Source organism: Corvus kubaryi, unplaced genomic scaffold (genome assembly GCF_017639235.1).
Source record: "Corvus kubaryi isolate FWS band 111438036 unplaced genomic scaffold, C.kubaryi_AGA036_p1.0 130, whole genome shotgun sequence".
NCBI lineage: Eukaryota > Metazoa > Chordata > Aves > Passeriformes > Corvidae > Corvus > Corvus kubaryi.
The window spans coordinates 3,964,564-3,987,610 of NW_024580665.1; the positions used below are offsets into that span (position 1 = coordinate 3,964,564).

Consider the following 23,047-nt stretch of genomic DNA (forward strand, 5'->3'; position numbering starts at 1 on the left):
TACCACCACCCTGAATAACAGGGTGTCTGGTTGTATCCTGACTCTGTCAGTTTAACCCAGTGTATTCTGCCTTTATTTTTGGGGTTTTTTTCCTTATTTTATTTCCCTATTAAATTGTTATTCTGACTTGGTGTCTCCCATTAGTTTGTTTTCAAACTAGTACAAAGTCTTACAGGCAAAAGTGAGTTCAATGTAAATTTGTATTCAGACTGTCTCCCAAAAAGTTTGCATGTACCAGGGTTCATTTGGGTACTATCACAGCAGAATTCCCTTTAAAATTGCCTTAGCTGGATAACTGGTATCTCAGCTGGCCAGAAAAATGGGAGTAGGGACACAGAGATTTAGAAGTCCCCCACATTCACCTAGAGACTCCAGCTAGGCAGGGGCTTGTGTAATCTCTGGGATGCCCCTTGGCATTTTCTTCGCACAGCATTATTACATTAGCTTTCATATCAAATTCAGTACAAGTTCTAACAATGCAGTTTAGGGGAATGGAACAACCAGATCCAAAACTCCTAGTTTTAAAATCAGTTTCCTGGGCTTCACTTACTATTACATTTACTGTTACACTGTTATATGATGTGTAGATACCTTTTTGTGCACTTAAGTAGTAAGAGCCACACACTCCATTTAACCTTTTAATTTGACCTCTGAGCAAACCTCCAGACAAGGTCCTAGCTGGGACCCTTCAGTGAAGGTAACACTTCTCCACTAAGAAGTGGACTTCTGCACAAATCACTGGATTGGTACTCACAAATCCTTACAAGATAAAAACTGATAAAGAGGGGAGAATGGCTACAATGGCCCAGGAGTTTGACCACTGAATTACACAGAGACAGGCTTTTCATTAACTTGTCATTAGATAAAAGAACCAATGCTGAATCATTGGCTAAGATGAAGAATGCTTCCATAACAGATTTCTTCTTGTGCAGGCTTCACAGTAAATTGGATCATATTCAGCTTCAATGCACAGCCTAAAATGGGTACAAGGCAGCAATCTGGCTTTTCAAATGTAATGCAAGCATTTGGAGAACAGAACAGGAATTTTGCTCTTTTAGGAGATGTGCCTTACCACTCTGCTAGGAGAGCTCCCTAAGGGGCTGCTAGACAAGCACTGTACCACCCTTCCTTCAGAAAAGAATCTCAATTATTCCACAAATTGCTGACTCACTTCATAGAGATTAGTATTCTAACAAGCTCAGTCTTACAGATAGGGAGATTATACTGGTTTGTTGAGTTTTAGGGTGGGTTTTTTTGGTTGGTTGGTTGGTGGTTTTTTGTGGGTTTTGGTGTTTTTTTAATATATCCTGCACATGCAGCAACAATCTAGAGGAAAAAACAAGAACGTGGGCACATGTGGATTGCACATATCTACATCCCATTTCCAGAAATATCTCTCACTAATCAAGTAGTCTTAGGAAGTTTTGATGTTTTTATTGCCTAAATAGAATTTTTAAAGCTTGATCTGATCAGAAGTGCATTTAAGGACATTGTCTATATTATTTTCATTAAGCTGTCAGCTTATCGTCATTTTTCTTCTGCTTTTTAGCTATTTCCTTCTTTTAAAAAGAAAGCTTAGCTTTATTCTGATCTGGTTAATTGTGCAAAATTGACAGCTGAAACTTTTTTTTAAACAAAATCCGGATTCAGGGCATTGGCTAAGTCCTGTCTCCCTTTCTGAACTTAAAGGCTTTGCAGCAGTGGAGAAGCAGCTAGGCAGGAAGCCAAGGAATTAGCCTCAGGCTGTACAGTGTCCTGCAAGAAACAAGCTGTGCTGTAGGATACATAATCACACCATCCGCTTTCCCAGTTTAGCCAATCACCTACTTATCCTCTGGCATGCCAGGCCTCCAGTAGCTGCCTGCAGATGTCCAAGAAGGTGTCAGGAGGGCTCAATATACGTGATGGAAGTAGTGTTGTAAAAAGGAAAGATTACCACTTGTAGCAGACAGTTTACTCCATGGACAGGTCTCAGTAGGATGGAACACGTGTTTGAAGGACTGAAAATGCCCTACCGATACAGGTCACATAAGAAACAAGCTAAAAGCCAAACGAGTTCTCAGGTCAGCAATGAAAACAGCCTAAAATCTTTGTGACATCTTTACAAAAGAGATGCCAAGAGCTCAAACTGCAAGGTCAACAGTGTTGTGGCCAGTTCAAACAATCAAGTTGGACCCCGGGAATGTAAAGAGACAGAAGAATGATGCTCATTGCTGTCTAAAGGTCAAAGCATTTACAGGATATTGTGTTCCAGAACCAAACTAGGTCTGTCCCTTACTGTATCTAATCACAAAAGGTACTGAGCAATTCACTTTAGCTCATATTCTAGGGTATATTGAGAACTTCCTTGCAAAGTTCTTCTGCTTATCTGTTTAGACATGTTTTCCCTCTGCCACATGATGAATCAAAAGAATTTTTATATTTCCAGAGCAAACACATCATCGGTCATCAATTAAGCATTCACATTCAACTCTGTATGCAATTAGAAAGACATCATTTTTAAAACAATCATTTTTAAAAAGCAACATTTTCCTAAATTCAGTCCTAGGAAGTAAAGCCTTGCATATACACATACTGTGTCACTGAAATAGACAGGAAAAAAAACCAGGATTGCTAGTATTTAAGTAAGACTTTATTTATTTTGTTTTTGCTCAGAGGATGAGTTTTCAATATGATTTCGGGGAGTACAGCTGATTAATTAAACAAGACAACTAGTATTATTTCCCGTCTCTTTAAGCCTTTCCAATTCCTCAAGTACCTACTATGTGCTCTTTCCTTCTTTCATTTCCAAAAAGCAAAATCTGTAAGATTCATTTTCATACATGCTAAAATACTCTAGAGCTTAAGATAAAACATTAAGTAGGTGGTGTCTGGACAAAAATTAACATTGCAATTGAAGGCAGAGTGAAGTCAGTTACTGCATTCCCGTAAGACAGGAGATAAGCAGCTGTATTAAGATAAGTTATAGTCTTTTCAAACAATCAAAAGAAATTAAAGATTTTTATGGAAATCTTGCTCAAACATTTAGTTTCTTCAAACAAAGACTTCAGAGAGAGAGACTTTAGCTACACAAGCAACTTTCTCAAAGGGAATTGCTTAGATCCATTCCGAGTTATTATTCCTTCACAACCAAATACTCAAGTCAAAAACACTTCCACAAATAAACAGAAGTTATTACAGTAAGGCCAGGGCAAAATCTGTACTGGAAGCCCACACTACTTTGATTTTCCTAATTTTAATTGTTGTAATCTACTTAAAAACCATCTGACTTCTTTTGAACTAAGGCTCAGATCCCATAAAGAAATAGGATTCTATTGAAGACTCATTACAAAGCAAGCCATTTGTAAATCTTTAGAATAGCTTTTGAAATCTTGGCCAGGGACATTTGAAATGCAGCTGGTTTTCATCATTTGTCATTTCATGAGATCATTAGATTGAGAATTACACAAATTAACATGGGGTTTATTCATTTATTTATTTATTTCTAAAAAGATTGATAAGAGGCAAGGACAAGTTATATTACTGTAAACAAACTTACCCGTGCACCCTTCTCCGGAAAACATTTGCATCCTGCGCTGCAATCGCGGCCCCCACATGGCCCACTGTAGGACTTCTTTCCACCCTTAAAAAAAAAAAAATTTGAATTTCTTAACTATTTCTTAGCTGAAGATCTTCTTTAATTAAAATACTTGGTTTCAACACTTTTCACCTACATTACCTTTGTTGTGTGAATTTGCTGGGAAGTAATCGGGCAAAATACAATTACATTTTAACTTCTCCACAACTGGGTTATTTTCAGAATCACCAAATAAGCAGAAAAGGCTGGATTAGAAATTCTTTGGGGACAAGTGAATTTACACAAGTTGGTGCTATTCTGCAAGGTGCAGAGTGCTTCCTAGGGCTCTCAAACCCATAAAACTAGATGATGTTTTGAGATACTGAGTACACTATTAAACTAGGATCATAATTGGTAACCGCAACTTGTGCCTCAGCCATCCTGCATCAACAAGTATCTCTACATCAGCAGGAACTATGAACACTAATTTTGGGACCCTTGCATGTTTCTAAGAACAAGAAGCTGCATCTCTGAACCACAAGAACAAAAGCTACTGGATGAGAGAAAATGGCATTTTTAACAAAGAGCACACGTGCAAGGAAATGTGTAGGAAACCACCATGGATTTGGATTTAAACTGAAAATATATGCCAAATTTGCTACACTAGCATTAGTTATTTCAAGAATAATTGCAGTATTTATGTTAATCTGAAGTCCCTATATCACAAACTTAATTCCGAGTTAATAGAGCACATGAAAGTTAACTACGTGAGTTGAGTTTAGTTTAGAGAATTTGATCTGCTTGCACATTCAACAACTTTGAAGGACTGGGCTGCCCAAAGCCCTGCAATGCTACTGACAACACTATAAATCCTGGAAAAAGGTCCCCTTTAGCACCGTAGTTTTGTCACACACTATGAACACCCCTCTCTAAGGAAACTTTCACCGTCCACCATGCTCAGGTACAGTCTCTAGGGTTTGAACTTCTGGAAGGAAAAAACATTTAAGGTTCTCATATCAAGATGACCAAACTAAATGTCAAAACAAGTTCAGACTGGAGCTGAACATTTCCTAACTAAAAGCATTCACAGGAAATATCTTTAAAGCCTTTAAAATTTCCTGACAGTGAGGAACGTGAAAAATTAAAGACAATTCATGCAAGCTTCTCAACTTTTGAACTTCTTTGAATCAGCTTTCTCAGAGAAAGTAACTAGTCTTACATCACTTGATCATTTTTCTGCTGAAGGTAAATAAAAACCTCTATACATGCTGATGTTTACACCATTTTGCTAAATTAAAAACCTTTGGGTTTAGAATGAACAGCTATTAACAAAAAGCCTTAAATCCAACCTCCCATACTTCCCTATCCAGAAAGGAGCATTATCTCTTGCTGTAAAATAGTTGTAACGACCTTCAAACAATTCTAAGAGGCATCAAGCATTAAAAAAATGCTGTGAAACCACTTTGCAGACTTTCCGGCAGTTTTGTTCAGATAAAGCCCCATTAGATACGGGGCTTTTGGACTACTCATTAAAATCCTATGGTAGGATCTACCACAAAACTTGAGCTGAAAAGAGAAAGACAGCACAAGAGAGGCACCATAACAGGAAACACACCATAGACAATTCTGACTGTCAGCAGCAGGAAATAAAACATAGAATGAAGCAGAGGTAAAAAAACAAACAGCAAACAAAACAAAACCAATCAACCAGCCTATGAACTATCCAATAGCAAAGAGAAGGAGACAAACTCTATCTAGAGGTTATGTAATAGACTAAGAGCATCTCCAAACTTTCTGCTCAGACAAGGAATGATCGCCATGAACTTGAGTCTGCAATGCGAAACACCAAGGGCTCTGTACATGAAAGATGGTCCCCGTCTTAATGGACACCCTGCTGAGAGGTCATTTCTTTGTGAACTTGTTTGCAGAGCGAAGTGCTCCGAGACACAAATTTTGCCATCCTTATATGCACATTTCACAGTGGAAATTTGGACCCATTGCTAGGCAATGTGTATATCTATTCCTGACATTTAACCATACATTTAAACTCTTCACACACAGCTTTATGCCTCCAGGTAGTCAGATTATGCTTTCCCAGACACTTATTCAACCTTAAACTCTTCAAAGATTTCAACTTCCAATCAACTTTTTCTCCAGATTATTCTTTGTTCCAGCAGTCATTTGCACAAGCCTTTGGGGCCCATGGTTTTGTCCATTCAACTGTCTCCTATGAGTGAGCACTTGCAAAGAGGCTTCCTTTCACCACAGCTCTGAATCCCTCCAAGGTCACTGCCTTGCAATAGTCAGTGTCTTGGAGCACTAATCTCCTGCCTCTGGTGGCAGATAGATCTTTCCCAGTGCCAAAGGCTGGACAAAAATCTGTTATTCCTTCAATCCCCCTGGCTCCTGCTGCTCCCATCAGTGATGGGGTTCATAAATAAGGCAGCACTCAAAAATCCCACTGAAGTCAAAAGAAATATTTCTCTTTAATTTATTGGAAGCTGGATGAAACTCTCACTGAGCTTTGCTAAAAACTGAAAATATGTCTGTACTTTGTGTAAAATTGTGTTCACCAAGTACTTCTAGGTTTCGTTTTCACAGCATGAGGAGTCATTTTGCTCACTTGTGAATGAAGGCATTTGGAAAGGAAGCAAAGCAAAGCCAGTTGGCTCCAAACCAGGTGTCCATGTCCTGAGTATTTTATTTAGGGGAAGTAGCTGACATCAGACACTCCATGACTACTTAAATAGCAAACAGACGTGTGCATAATGTTTGTGAACATAACTCTAAAGGCTGCATATAAGATTCTAGACAACACTGCTCTCTTCTGAAAATGTTTAATACATTTTTCCATTCACATATATGAATGCAAGGTCATTCAAACATCTAGGGATTGTAACCTGACCATGTAAACATGAGCCTGTCATACTTGTTCTGTGTATGTATTCAGGGAAGAGATTTTTTCCTACTGCTCTATGTTTCACATTGATGAATATGCTCTAGAGAAACAATAAAAATTTTAAAAATAAGGTTGTTAGTTATAGTGGTAAGCACCACCATTATAACAGAAATTAATGAAACCATTTTCATTTCAGTGTATGGAAGCAGACCAAGATCTTGAAAAAACAAAATAGCACTGTTACAAAAATACATACTCTGAGATTTAAATAGCCATAATATAAACTGAGTAACATACATACTGATTTTAACTGAGTTATTTCAGGCTTACATAAGAATCACTACCATTTCAATATAGAAAAAAACCACTTTATTTAAGAAGTATTGGTACGAATGAGAAACTATTATTAAAAAACATTCAAAACCAAGAGCCATTCTAAGGACAGTTTTCCTCTCCTGTTTCTGGTGTACCTCTATCAAGCATTAATGCACAGTTGATTCATGAAGAAGTAGTGGCATTTGAATCTTTCCATTGACTTCAGCTTATTCTGGACTGGAGCCAAAGAGAGTAAAGAGACCTGACAGCTGTGATGCCATACGAGGTGTCCCAGAATGTTCATTCCAGCTTCTCTACAGCAATATAGAAGGCAACAGAATAAATGCACATGACCTGGAACGACTTGCCTGCAAATCCAAAAATTGTACCTGTGACACTGGTAGGAAGCACAGCTCAGATGCAAGAGCTGGGGCTCAATTTTTGCATCAAAACTTCTGCTCTGTTTCAAAGGATCAACTGCAAAAGACATAAAAATCCTGTCTGAAGACAATGACTTCAATCAGATAGGAAAATGAAGCCAGAGGAACAGGCTGAGGGCATGTTTGGGGGAAGGACCACAGAAAGGTTAAAAACATCATCCTTATCAGGGGGAAGTTAAAGTAGCAGTGGTGGAAATGGGAAAAGAAATTGGAAAATTTTAGAAAGAATGGATTCCAAGGAATGGCAGCACACAAAATTCGAGTATGTAAAGTACTCCCAAAAAAAACAGCATACTCGTGATAAAAGAGGAAAAAGGGATGATGAGGAAAAAAAAGCTGACAATGATAAAACAGAAAGTGAAAGAATCTCTAACTTGCATAAAGAGATATGACAGGGATGAAGTTTTTTTCCCCAACACTTATCTCCAGTAACTTCCCAACTCAGGTTAAGGACTGCTCCACTACAGCAGTACAAAACCATAACAAGAAACTTCATAATTAAAAGCTGGAAAGGAAGTATAATGAAAACTTCTGGAATCTTCAAATAAACAATTTTTATATAATTCAGAGTCATATTACCTGCTGATGACTAATATGGAAATTACATTCACAGTACCAGACATTCAGATACCCTTGCAAAATTTCACTGCATAAAAATTAGTGAAACCTAATATCTCTGTTCACTTCATGAGCTACTGTGATAACCTCATTCATTTGAGCCTTCATGGCTTTTAGGAGTTAAATTCATGAATGAAGACTTGGGTGGCTATCCATACATTCATCAGAAAGGCAAATGCCAGAAAAGTGAACAAATTTTATTTAAACAGTGTTCTCAGTACCCCACTGCTGCTCAGCAGCACTTTACGTGGCCATCAGTAACTGAGAAGGTACAGAAAAAGACCTCTGGCAAGAACATATAAACCAGCAACAGGGGTGACTGTCAGGGATAAGAACACTGGTTTGCCCTATACTAACCAGTCAGAGGAAAGGACAATCTGACACAACAGCAAGTGTGTATAAGCTTCCATAAATATTTGCAGAATTGAAGTTTTTAAGCAGAGGGCAACATCCTTCCAGTTACATTATCAAGTCAGTCATTAAACACTCTGATGTCTCATGCTTAATGTTGGGGTTTTAGGAGCTCTGCTTTTGTTTTGGGTTTTGTTTTTTTTCCTCTTAAGGAACTTTTCCCATACGTGTTGCTAGGAGACAGTAAGGACTGGATACTTAAGAGAGACAAAAGACCTGGCCATAGCTCGGGGGAGGGGTCCAGCTGGCTACTCTCTCTTACCTGGGGTTTTCTCGTGTAGGGCAGAGGTGCCATGAGATTCTGGGGAAAAGGGATTGGGTGGAGCCCCTAGCTCTCTGGTGCTCTTGGCATTCAGAGGGGAGAGAAGCTGCGGTGGCTGTGGGGAGAATTCATCGCCACTGCGAGGTTCTGCCTTCTGCTGCCTTCCTTCTACCGTGAGTGGAGCTCTGCTTGCTGGAGTGGCCGTTTCATACCTCACTAAAAGAGGGACTTTTCACCATCTGCTCAGCTGCCTCAGGGGAAAAACCCCGGGATCCCGAGGCCACCTCTCCCTGCCATGCTGGGAGCCCGGCCGCCACTGCCCTACCCCTGTCGTTCCTTTGCCACTGCTCTGAGCCTTCGCTACACTGCAGCTCCGCACCCCCTGCCTGCCCAGAGGTCCTGGAGTTCCCACCTACAGCTCCGGAGTTTGATACATCTTGTCTGCCACCCGGGGTTTTGTGCTTATCCCTGCTGCTTCAGTTTGCTGCTCCAGGGGGGGCCTACTGAGGCACCGGGGTCGGCTGCCCAGGGGGTTTGTGAAGCTTCTCTTCCATCCCTTCCCAGCTCGGCCAAGCCGCCATTACAGCATGCTCCCTGAGCTCGCACCACAGCGCCCCCTGCAGGCGCGGGGGAACCATCGCAGCCGCCCTGCCCGGCCGGGAGCCGCCAGCGCCCCTGCCGGCTGCGAGCGGAACTGCACCCGAGGGGAAAGGGCCCGACAGCTGAGAGAGGCTGGCGCTGGGTTCTGCCTCTGGTTGTTGTTGCTGCTGGTGTTGTTGTTTGTTTGCCTTGTTATACACGTATAGATATGTAATAGTAAAGAACTGTTATTCCTATTCCTCATATCTTTGCCTGAAAGCCCCCTAATTTCAAAATTATAATAATTCGGAGGGAAGGGGGTTACATCTTTCATTCCAAGGGAGCCTACTGCCTTCCTTAGCGGACACCTGTCTTTCAAACCAGGACACTTAATTACCAGAGGACTACAGTTTTGGAAATGAAAATGAGTGATTAAGAACTGGGTTCTCTTTTAAAAATGTTCCTGTAGCAAGAATTTATTGCTGCTGGAGCCTTTCACTGATAATGGAAATTAGACCCAGATGGGCTGGGCATCTTGGTATTACACAAAAACAATTCACTATGCCTGTATCCCAAACTAATGGCTGCAGCCACAGTATTTGTCTGTTCAGATTAGTAATATACTTATCCCAGATTAAATTTCCAAAATAGATGGCACACATCAGCTGCCGACAGGGTGGAATCTGCCAAGAACCACTCTCATGAGCAGCAGAAGTTAGCAAAGTATTATGGCCCACAGGTATAAAGTTTACCCATCTTTTCCAGTTCACTTACAATATCTGCATCAAGGTCACTCCTTCCTTTTGGGGTGGGACAGATAAACAACTCAGCAACTCATTTGCTCTCACCTAAGCTTTCATCCTATTTTTTAAATAGACAATCTATATCACAAGTTACAGAAGGGCCAAAAGGCCCAAACAGCTGAAAGTCTATATAATTATAGAGTATCTAAATAAAAACTTATGCAGTCATCTCCTGGAACTGTCAGAAGACTACCTGTTATAGTACCAACATGATTAACTTTTTAACCTCTGTCTCTGTAGAGGTTCAGTTCCCTTGCACTTTGTGATACTGAAAATAAGAGGCAGCTTGTCGGTGGATACATCCTCACTCATTTCCCTGGAGGTTTTGTCATTGACTGAAGCAAGAACAGAGTAAAGCCACTGCAAATAGCACAGTGAGACATCCCACTGTGTTTTAAGTCCTCTAGTAAAGATTTACCACATCAGTTCTGGAAAGTACCACGAACTGTTCTTGGTTAATTAAATCACAAAAGAAACCAGGCACTTTGTGCTCCACCCACAAAATACTTCAAAGAGTAGAATCACGGAGAAATTGCTCTCCTTTAGGGGAAGATGTCTGGTAGTATGTTTGATTTGGACCCTGCACAATGGGTCCTTGTTAACTAACGTTTGAGGACCACAGTAGTAAGCATAATTAATAAAAAAATGTAGGGTTTTTTTTAAAGTAAACATCTTTGGAGCTGTTCCTCTATCCTCTATGCTATTTCTAGTGTACTATTTCTATCTTCAGGGAGTGGGACTTAGCAAGTCACATGTCCCAAGAGCATACAACTGTCTACTCCTGCTTGTCAGCTACTTTGCACTCTTGATTGGTTATTTATCCTTTATGAGAAATGTAGAATACCACCAGGACATCAGTACCATTTACAAACATCTTGTGCTAGCGTAAATGTCAGTGATAAATCAGTTCCTCTATGTTAAAAATGAAAAATAATGAATAATGCATATAGTACATCCTTAAAATTGTATATACATCTGTGTGCACCTTCAACAAAGCAAACAAATTAAAAGTAATGAGTAAAATTCAGACATCTTGTTCGTCTGTAGCCCTACAACTCTGCAAAAGAAAAGTTGCATAAAAGGCCCATCCAAGCAGCAAATGCAGTCTAAATGCCCTTTGAAGTCTAAAGGCTTCCCATTTAGTCCCTAACAGATGATAAATCAGTTGGCAATTAAGAATTTTCCAACATTATAAAAATATCAGCATTACAAAGAGTAAGCAACAGGTGGAAAATCATAAAAGTAAATTATGTTAAAAAACCAAGGGTATGCATTTGAGGTATTATATCATCATGCAAGCAGGCTTACATAACTAACCGGATTTACTAAAGTAATTCCCTTTTCTAGCCATAGTTGTAGAGAGTGAAGTGACTTTGATGAGCCCTCCTATCATACTGATGAAAATAACCATATGTTTCTAAACACAGCTTATCTACAAACACATTTATCTCAACGTTCTCTACAAGTACAGTGGTGGTCCTGCAAAGTATTTTTCAAACAAACCATCTCTGGGAGGAGACAGGGAGGGCAAAAACTTTATCTACTGGAAATACAACATTTCATACATTTTTTTCATTCCATATGGAACAAAGGTTAGGAAAAAAGAAAACCTGAAAAATTAGTCTTTTCAGGATAAAATGAAATGGATGTTTCTGACATTGGAAAAAGAGATCTGGGCACACCTTTCACACTCTGCTGCAAGGCCCAGGAGCTTGGGTTTCAGCAGCATGTGAACCCAAAAGCCTGCATGCTCTGGCTGTTGAGGGGAAAAAAAAAGCAGTCAGAGGCCAGGCAGGTTTTCTACAGAAAACCTTATTTCCCAGCATTTATCTACACCAACAGCTTCTTTGTGGCCTTTCAAGTTTTACCCCAGCAGTATTCCCAATGAAAGTCGCTTTTTCAAACCCATGGGTTCCAACATCCGTCCATCAGTTGGAAGTGAGCAAAAGCAAGTAACGTCCCAAAATACAGATACAAATTGCAGGGGTGAGGGGGTGCAAGGAACAGACAGAACAGCTTCAGATCAAGCAGAGAAGAATAACAAGGGTTTGGAGGACACAAGACTGGGAATTCAAGACTTGTAAATGACAGAAATAAAACCCTTTCCAAATTCTGCCCAACCTGTATAAACAGCTACAGCCAAGTCTGCTTGCTCCCTGTTCTCCAGCTGAGTATGTCTGGGTTGCTTTGAGAGATGCAGGTCCTGCACATTCTCAGGAATCCCACTCTCACTTCACATTCACACAACAGCTCTGAGGGGATCTCATCCCAGGACCTGGAAATTCAAAGAGGGGACCAAGAATAATTCACAAAGGAACAATGAAAGTGTGCTTTTCTGCACTTCCTTCTGCTCTGCAGAGCAGCAATGGCATAGCCCCTGGAAGAGGTTCCTGGATCTGTCTCTGAACCTGGTTGGACATGTGCAGAACATAGCACCACACTCTGTAATTTTAGATGATCACTCAGGACTCTGAGGGTTCTGGTTTACCTGATGAATCCAAGATGTAAAATCAACTTGCAACTCTATTGCCACAGAATAATCACACTTCCATCATACTTAGATATAGCACATAACATGCACAACAGGGTGTTGTATTTACTATTACAGCTGTTGGTTCAGATTGATTTTCTGGGCTGCCCTTCTCATTTCACTGAGGCCTTCAAGCAACCTGTCCTTTCATCCCAAAACAACCCTTTGTAGTAATTCAGCCAGTCAAGCCCTTCCCTGCAGAGCACAACTGCTTTGCTTAAGGATTCCCTGCAGTCTGCCCAGTGAGCACATTGAGTACACCACCACACAGTTAAGCCAGATGTAAATTAGACAGCAACTGGAGAAACCAAAAAAGGCTGTGTTCCACACGTTGGAGAAGACCCTGGCTATCATGATAATTTTTCTTCCTAGTGACACTGATAAAAGAGAAGTGAGAAAATATAAACTGAGGTAAACTATAAAATGTCAAAGGAAATTTAAGTAGTTCCATTGTGTATCCATGTATTTAATTTACTGTTAGGCCTATTTAATTTCAACTAACACTTCTGAGCAGAGAGGTCGTCTATTCATCAACTGTGGATCTTGCAAACTTCTGCCAAGACAAAATGTACAATCTCCATTACAGATAATCTTACCTGTCTGGAGTGGGAAAAGACAAAAAGCCTTTATAACATTTATCTAGATTAAACAGATCAGAGGAGGTATAGCTTGATGCAGTATTTTGACAGAAGAAGAGTATGTTTGCTAAGGAATAGGTACTGATTAAATCTGAGACAAAGTGTGCCACAAACATTTCTCCCAGGAAATCAAAAAAGGACTAAACACAGAACTGGCAGAATAAATGTATAATTTTATTTACAAATATCCTATTTTTTGTAGTGTGTTCCTAGGCTACTAAGCAGAGTATGAACTTTAGAATGATATATTAGAAAACACAGAACCAAATGTCTCGGTTAGCTAGTACTGGATAAGGGAAGGAAAAAGTGAGACAAAAGGAAACTATTCTTAGCAACAGCTAAAAAAACCTTAAAATATGTCTTTGGAGACATCATTATCACCACTCCTCAAGCTGAAAATAATGAAAAGATTTAGTAATCTTTTAATTTTCCTTTTTTTCTTCCATGCAAGTAACACTTTTAAAAGATTTTTTGTTTCACATATTATTTTATATGTTGGGGGGACAGAAAACAAGGCTTTTGTTTTCAGACTGTTTTACAGATAACAAAAGGCATACAGTAAGCATATGCAACATCAACCTTCAGATGTCTGGTTTGTCACAGAACCTGACATGAAATTTGAAGAAATTTTTTTTTTCAGTCTTTATTAAACCATGCAAAGGAAAATATATCATCAGAAAGACTAAAGCTATCTACAAAATTAGATTGTGGAGTCTGATGCAATTTAGAACAGAAATGCATACTTTATATAATCTTCAGAACTCTTTTATGCCAAAGGCATAGATCTTTATCAATAGGTGTGTGTGCCCTTGCAAGCAACTGTTTGAAATGGTGACTTGTTAAAATTTTAACCCTCTAATCCCCATTTACCTACTGGATGCAGCACTGTCCAACCTAAAGCCATACTGCCTGGACCTCTCATTTGAGAGATGACAAAAAGCAACTCAGGAGATAAAAGCAGCTCAAATGAAGTCTAAAGCAATTAACATAAAGAAATGGACAAGGCTAAACAATTATTTAATTCTGGAAGTCCAAGCATGTATGTTTACAGAAGTGAATTTGTAAAACAATAAAGTCTGTCCTGTAAGAGTACATTAGTTCTGCTTGTGGCATTACCTTGCTCTGTCTTCCCTGAAACCCACTAGAAATAATAATGGACAGATGTCACCTAAATAGAGACATCAATGCAGTGGAGATAAAAATCACCAAATCTCGCTGAAATCAACATTTTATAACCTGTTTGTATAAATCCTATCAAGCAGTCCCTCAGGATTGACTCCACTGTTGTGCAGTTAGAATTGCTCAGACATGGAGGACTCAGAGGGTAAAGCTTTTCATTTAAGAAAACTGCTACCATATTCAAAGAAAGTTTCACTAAAAAAACCCCGAAACAAAAAAGAAAAAAAAAAAAGTAATTACTGCTCAGAATGGACACTGTCACAGTGGAAAACATACCACCAAAAAACTCATCTGAAGCTTTCAAAATGTCCTAAATTGTGCTTTCTTTGAGTTAATTTATTTCTTAGCTGCAGCCATAGTGTGGTAAGGGATGACCTACACTACACATACAGCACCTACCCAGGAGATTAAAAATTGCTGTACATGCAGTGTAGAAAACACACTGCTAGGAAATTCTTAGTAACTTAATATCCAACCTTGAACATTATCACTCAGAACAGCAAACCCAACAATTCATGAAATGAAGATTAGTGCTAAAATTTACGGTCTCATTGAGCAACATGCTAGCTAAGCACAGCTGTCCCTCCTGAGAAAAAAAACACCCACACTATTTCAAACAACTTTTTTCAAGGACTTTGCCAACTTAAGCAGCTTCTTTTTTTTTTTTTTTTTGGCCACATGCATAGTAATAACATGACAAATATAAGCAAAAACTCTAATGGAGGAACAAACAGTTCTTCTCTATACTGGATATTAATTTCTCCTATGTGTTTTTGTACAGCCTGTCTTATTTTATTTTCACTTGCACCTATTTAGTTCAAGTTGTGCTGTATTAAGAAAAGACTACTCCATTTTTTCCCTAATTGGTAAACTGGATTCTAACTTTTACACTGGCTCCTGTTGAAAAATACCATGGATTGTGACATGAAACAACAGATGTTCTTAAAATAACAGACTCAGATATTTCCAACTGCTATCACTCTAAGGGAAATGCCAGGCAGAGAAAAGAACTGTTCTTATTGGCACTGGGCTCACCAGGGACCTGCCCTACAAAGTGCTGAGCATTCTGAGATTCAACAAGATGACAGCACACTCAGCAAATCAAGGACTCTCTCAGAACTAACAAAAAATACGTCTAACACAGTACTAATGAAAAATCACTATTTTACCCAAGTGCCAAATGTACCTGCATCACCAATCCTGACAGCCTGTCCATTCCCAGCACTGAACTGGAACTGGGCAGCACTGCCAGACTTGAGCAGACTCATTTGCAATGATGCTACACCTCTTTGCCCAGCAGGATGGTTTAATGGGTTTGTGCTGGTACCCTGTCTTCAAGCCCTGCCACCCCGTCTCTAAACTCTATCTCTTCCCAGCTGATGAGGAATGTGAAACAATGACTCGTGAGGGGAATCTCAGGGGTCAGTCTGAACCCAAGCAAAGTACCTGTGAGCCCGGGCTCAAAGCTGGCCATACCAGCCCAGCCTGTTCTCAGCCAGAACGAACCTCCCAGCTCAAGTCAGGTACATATTTGCAAGTACTACTTCTGAAATCTCTGTACTGCTGAGGTACTGCTTGAGTGCTACATCCAGTTCTGGGCTCCACAGATCAAGAAAGACAAGGAACTACTGGAGAAGGTCCAATGGAGGGCTATGAAGATTATGAGGAACTGGAGCAGCTCTCATAGAAGGAAAGGCTGAGGGAGTGGGGCCTGTTCAGGCTGGAGACGAGATGACAGAGAGCACACAAATGTGTTAAGGGAGGTGTCAAGAGGATGGGACCAAACTCGTTTCAGTGGTGTCCACAGCAGGACAAGGGACAATGAGCACAAACTGAAACACAGAGTTCCACCCCCTGAATAGGAGGGAAACCTTCTTTAGTGTGAGGGTGACCAAGCACTGGAACAGGCTGCCCAGAGAGGTCATGGAGTTTCCTTCTGTGGAGATGTCCAAAACCCACCTGGACTGCGTGGTGCCAGCTCTGGCTGAACCTGCTGCAACAGGGGCTGGGTTAGGGGAACTCCTGAGGTCCCTTCCAACCCCAACCATTCTGTGATTCTGTGTAATCATCTTGTACCATCTCACAATTTAACTCTTTTTTGAACTACAATGTACCTTCTAGGAAATCATCCAATCTTCCTTTGAATATCTAAGCGTGAAATTTCCACAACAGGACTCGATGCAAAACGGCTTAATTTTATGAAAATGTTTATAATTTCCTGTGCAGAAGGTCAACAAAAATTGGTCCATTGCATCAAATTCCTCAAATTCAAGAAATGAGAATTTTTGAGAGAAAAGCTATTCCATCTAAATTGTGAAATGCAGTTGTATTATTAGACAGCACGCTGATAAGTATCAAGAAAAACTAGTAAAGTATGCACAGTTTTCTTGAAAAAATTAGAATAATCTTGCTTTTAACTGCATGGGCCATGAATTACTATGAAAAGTACTTCTTCCTTTTTCATCTAAGTAACTCCATACTAGGTACTGCTGTCAATTTTAAATTCTAAGTCTTAACAGAGCTTTACTTGATTTACTTGTATTTAAGCCTTCCAGCATGTAAATCCAACATCAGCCTTCCTGTGTTACATATAATAGAAACTAGGAGTTAACAGCATTTCTGGTTAGCTGCCCTCCCTCTTTCAACCAAGGCTTACCCCAGAACTTTAATTTTACACCTTTTATTTCTTCATCTGGTTAATCAAACTGGTTCTTCGCTGGCCTTTAGTCCAGCCAAGTCCACTCACAAATCACCTGCGTTAATTTGCTGAGAAAGCTGCTGAGATTACCAGCAAATATCATTCAGGAAGAAAGACAAGCTGGTTCCATGGTAACATGAAAGTCAATGAGCCCACCTTGAAACCTGGGAACAATGGGCCCTTTCAGGACAGGGAGCGGAGGGGAGGGACCGTGTCTTATTGAGATGTTGGGTTCTTTCAGATTGTCTGCCAGTGAGATTTTTCTTAAGGAGAAAAGGAACGCTGTAAATTTGCCTTGCACAAGTTCATTTGATTTTGGAGCCTATTACCAAGACTCTGTTGAATTCCCCTTGACCAACCCTGCCCCAAAAAGCCGCAGCACAGAGCACAATGAAAGCCAACCTCCTTGCAGCTGTCACTTTGTTCAGGGATTCACAGTTGCAACATGGCACACTGAAGAATTCTGATCCTACAACCATCAGAAAAAAAAGGGATGGCCTCCAGGATAATATTATATCCTAAAGAAGAAAATTTGGAGAGAATTTCGGGAAAAATCTGCAAATTTAGCAGAAAAAGAGAAAACCTATCCATCTGAACTGAAAGAAAGAATACTTACAGACCTGCACTGAATTTCCCAAAGCCGCCTCTGCCCTAACATCAGAACAGGCTTTACATGTGTTGAAATTTATTTCAAGACTCCCACTGCATGACCCTTTGAAGGGTTAAACTAGGGAGCAACACAGAGTTTAGATCTGGACAAGGGATAACTTAAATTTTAGTGTTTCATATTCTCTAGAACTTCTGAAAATGCAGGAGTGGAAAGAGGTTATACTTTGAACTGTCCAGTATTTAGGTAACTTCAGACAAAATAATTTGCTTTTTACAAGATGATTTTACTCATCGGCTCTCAACACATGTGACTCCCAGAGCTGCAAGACTACAGCAGCCATGTACCTACAGATGGACCTGGCCATTACCTTGTGGGTTATAATTACAGACCACAGCTACCTCCCCCACACGTTGAGCAGACCAGGTGTGTTCTGCCAATGAACACACTTTAGTTAAATTCCCCAGCCTCCTTTCTTCCTCAGCTGCTTTTTTACTTCAACTGTAGATGGCTCGGGAGACAGTAAACGCACACAAGGCAGAGACATCACCTTCCTGGGCTTGCAGTGCACAAACATCCAAGAAACCTACAAAAGCTCTAGAAAATATTCTTTACTATAGTGGTAATAATGTAAATCCCCAAAACACCACAAATTCCACAAATTCTGGTTCAAATTCTTGAAGATGTCAAAGCCATTTCAAACCAACTTTAGAAAACAAGATATGTCCTGAAAGCCTTGTTTTTCAGTCTTACTATGATTGTTCTTTGCACAGAAAAACAACAGCAGGAAAAAATGAAAATCTATAATCTAGTGAGGAAAATTTAAATAATGTTGTAATTACAAGTCTACAAACCATGCAAAAGCCATTTTGGTGAAGAAAAACCAATGTTTTCTGAGAGAATCCTTTGTACTGCAGGCATCATTACAGCCCTTTGTATAGAGCATTATTAACACATGCAGAAACAGAGTACAGAGCAGAGCCATTCAGTACAGCATCAGACTATTTCAGCAGGACAGACTACAAATACATGCACAGGACAACTCCAGGTAAGTATCAGGACTATTGGCCTCTACTCAAGTTAACGTTAGGGACCTGGAATATGTAAAAAAAAGTAGATAATTTTCTTCGAAAAGGACTGATCATCTGAGCTCACAACCCAATGAAACAGAGAAAATTTGGTAACAAATAATTGACTAAGAAAGTTATTACAATAGACTTCCACAATTTCCTTTTGTTTAAAAGCCTCACACAAGAAAAAGTTCAGTTCTCCAGGCCTGAGCTCTGAGAACATTTACAACACAACATAGTCACTGCATTATGCTCCAGAGGTGGACATGAAGCAATAGTGAGAAAGAGCTGCATAGTCCTTCAGTCCCTGAAAGCATCCTGCTAGCAACAATCTCCACCAGACACCTCCTGGGAATTTTTGCCACATTATCACCTATGAGTGATACACACAGCATTATCTGGTTTCAGTAGCACTAAGCAGAAAAAGCATGTTTGTTTGAGAGGTTCTCTTTATTTGTACAGCACTTTGAAGTTAAAGTTTCTGCAAAGTTTCTGCATCTTACTCAATTGCTTTAAGAAAATTATTAACACAGTCTCTGTCGAAATCATCATGTATTTGTCATGACATGAAGTGACTGGAAAATTGGTATAATCTAAAAAAAAAAAGCCTAAATGTACTTGAACTATTCTTTCCACCTTTTTTACCCAAACGACATCAGTATGAATTGCTATAATTCTTCCTTCCTCTATCTGAAATTTAAGTAACAAAGGTCAGTGAAAAGATTTTGAAAGGATGCAACAGTTTTTAGAAGATTAGTTAGAACAGTGTTTAAACAGCTATGAAACTTTCCTTGAAGGAAACAGCATGTACACTTAGGCTTGTCAGCCTGATGTAACTAGAAACTGGTGCTATGTTAGTCTTTAAACACACAGGAACAAGGGACAAAACACATCTGCTGTGACAACATTCAGAGTATTCTCACTGACACAATTCTAGCTGACTTTGTCTCTTCACTCTGCTCAGTCAATAAAAGTTTGAGTAAGTTTTTGGTACCTGAATAGGCCACTTAGAGTTTGATTTGGCAAGTTTTATTCATACAATCATCCTTAGTTTTACATTAATTCCTCTGGACTGCAGGCTGCTGCCCCAAGTCTCATTTCCACTCTCACAGATTCCTCTCCCTGTCTTGTGGCTTCCCATTCCCACCTCTTCAGAGCCAGCAAACATGTGAGTCTGTGGTAACAGGTGCCAGAAGAACAGCAGAGAGTACTTTTCTGTCAGAACAATAAACTGATCCACCTCACCCTCTAATCAATTGATCCAACACAAGGGAGGCAGGAAACCACAATCAGGACATAGGGTAGCCCACACTTAGATCGGATTAAGTGCAATGTAAGACTGCACTTCACAGAAGAGAGGGGATACAAGGTTTGAATTTAAGTATTCAATTGTATTTACTTCTCTCACTTTGATGGGCTCAGCTCCTCATGGGATTAGTCTTTTTCTTTGCTGGGTGCGCTGGCATGAGGGGCAAAGAATCTGACCTCACTAAAGATTTGCAAGTATTTGTGAATCCTCCATTCAGAGAGGTCAATGGAAATTTCTGACAGACTCCAACAGAGGCAAGATTGAGCTTGTTACCAAAATGTCCTTCTCAAGCAAATTCAAATGCCATTTTATCTGGTGACTGATAAAGGCTGTGTCTCAAGGGAGTATTTTGTACTGTGTGCCTAACCCTAGGTTGATATTTAGACAAAGTACCTCGTGCATGCACCAGAAATTGTAGTTTTTATATATATACAAAACTATATATATAAAGCTAATGAAACATTTTCCATACAGCTCACATTTTAAAGCTATGTATAGGGACCAGCCATGAACAAGATTTAAATGTCGTTTTGAGGGTACCTTCAGGTTTACCAGCACCAAGAGAGGATCCATGGATTTTAAAGACAGAACTCCACAAATACAGTCTATTATAGGAAAGAAGTAGTTTACATACTCAGCCCCATGCTTTCTTTTTATTTCTTATTAGTGACCATGGAACAAAAATAATTTGCCATTTCTTGCACTTCTTACACTGCTGCTTCCCGACATTTGGAATTTCCTCACAATCATCTCCTGCCAAAGCACAGGAAAGATCCACAGCTACTCAGCTCTCAATACTGGAAGGTTTAGACCCTATTCAGGGTTACTTTCTTCCCATACTGAGAGAGACTTCAAATCTCATTTTAATCCATACCAAAAGCCACGCAGGGGAGGGAACATTGGGTGTATCTGACACACAAGACAACTGGGCAAATATGCCAAGGAAGGAGCTGCAGTGCAGCAATCACTGCATACACACACTCCAGTCCAGTGGTCTCACAAAATTGAACTGTGGTGTGGAGGGACTGCTGATGCTGTTACAAGACTGGAACAACAGGACTGCTTACGCTGCTCTTCCCTGCACAGAATTTTAATATAAAGACTACACATGGTAGAGGAGCATATTTCCCAGCAATGCATTAGCTACTAGGCCATCAGAGTCACCATTATAAGACAGTAAATAATTACATTGAGATTGATAAACTTCCTTGCCTCAGCTGTTGGAAGCTAAGCCAAGACTAAACACATTTGTACAGCACTAGTAAACTTTCACCATTTGAACAGCTTTCCTGTTATTGTCAAACCTATAAGCAAATAATCCTTCTGACTGACCATATGGCAGAAGGACAGCAGCCCAGAGAGGCAGCAGTACGAGAGGAGTTTCACATGTCAGTACAGTTTTGTAGAGGCCTGTCACAGAGCAAGGAACAGCCAGTCCTTGTAATGAAAGTTCCAAAAATGTCATTTTAAGAGCAAAGTGCTCTGGCCTATAGTCCTGCTTAACACCCTCTCTTTATAAGCAGATGTTTAAAGGTCACATTATATCCTTTTATAAACTAAATCACAATAGTAATGTTCATTCATTTCGCAACAACACTTGCAAAGCCAATGTTTTAGCACTCTACTGAATCTTAACCTGCTCGTGGATCCAGGATCTTTTAGATTCTGGTTGCAGTCTGTTAAGCTTGCTGGGTATAGGACCTTTAAAGAAACTGGACATCTACAAATCCATAAAACCTGAAAATGTGCCCCTAAGTACTAAGGGAGCCAGCTGATGCTGCACAGCTACTCTGGATTATCTCTGCAAAATCACAGTGACCAGACATTCCCAAGGTCTGTAAGAAAGCAAATCTCACTCCTATCTTCAAGAAAAGCATGAAGGAGGATCTGGGGAACTACAAGGCACTCAGCTTCATCTCAGTCCCTGGGAAGTCAGTAGAGCAAATTCTTCTGAAAACCAATTCCAAACACATGAAGGACAAGAACATAATCAGGAACAGTCAGTACAGATTTGTAAAGGGAAAATTATGCCTAATTATCCTGATGGCCTTTTAGGATGAGATGTCAGGCTTGATGGATGAGGGAAGAGTTGTTGTTTATCTTGACTTTAGTGAGCTGCTCAATAGTGCCTCAAGATCCTCATAGAGAAACTGATAAAGCACAGGTTAGACAAGTGGACAGCGAGATGCATTGAAAATGGGTTCAATTGCCAGGTCCAACTGACACTTTAAAAATAAATTGAGTGAAGTTTTACTCCTTGTTTATATGAGAGCATGTGAATGAAGTCACCATGACGGAAGAAGCTCAGTATCATAAAGGATGAAGCTCTTTGTTTCAACGGTTACAATTTTAAGAGGACCTACCTGATCCAGTCCAGCTCCAGCTGGGATAAAGGTACACAGAACATGTGACAGGCAGCTCAGGTGTCTTTCTTTATGACCTAGCCTAGAGACTTCAGTTCCTGTCATCTGAAGGCTAGCAAATAATTTGCTGGAGCATCACCAGAAATACATGTCTCCATGGCGTTGCAATTATGCTGTATTATTTTACCTTGTAGAAGATAAGTTTTAGCACTGTCCAATCCTCCGACTGCATTAAAAGCTCTACCTACTGCACAAATATTTTAGGTAAGTAATTTACCTAGCTGGATTCTTTTCCTCTCCTCTGCAAATGCTGTTTCTAATGGTTGGTTTTAGAATGGCCATGGAAACGGTATTGCAGAAATCAGAGGCTGTCAGTGTGAAATCAACATGCAAAAGCAGCATAAGACTTAAGGACAACATCAGTGTCAAGCACAGTTAAATGTTCTAAACTTGGTTTCCTGGCAGAATATTTTTTCATACACACTATCTGCTAATATTTAGAGCTTAAAGTATGCTGGAAATACTATATACTTCATCAGTGTTAGCCAACAGCTTTTCACCACCTTTATCACTATTCCCATTGACAGCTGCAGAGTGAAATACAGAGGGACATTAGCAAAATTACTAAGAGTCACACAGTGCTCCCACAACCAAAACTCTGATTTTTTTTAATTCCAGCTTGGCACTTCCACTATAACATAAGGTTGTTTCTCTTACAGTAGATCATCTTCAAAGACTTCTTTTATGTCAGCACTGTGAAGCAAAAAAAG

At 39.8% G+C, this 23,047-nt stretch overlaps 1 protein-coding gene across 2 annotated transcripts in view; it reads right to left on the minus strand.

The window, feature by feature from the left end:
• The window catches only part of COL4A6 (collagen type IV alpha 6 chain), a 119,574-nt gene that overhangs the window by 71,577 nt on the left and 24,950 nt on the right, over positions 1-23,047 (minus strand). For both annotated transcript variants that reach the window (XM_042028837.1, XM_042028830.1), the window contains exon 3: positions 3,539-3,622. In XM_042028837.1, the coding sequence (XP_041884771.1) occupies positions 3,539-3,622 (84 nt within the window). The remainder of the gene's footprint in view (positions 1-3,538; positions 3,623-23,047) is intronic.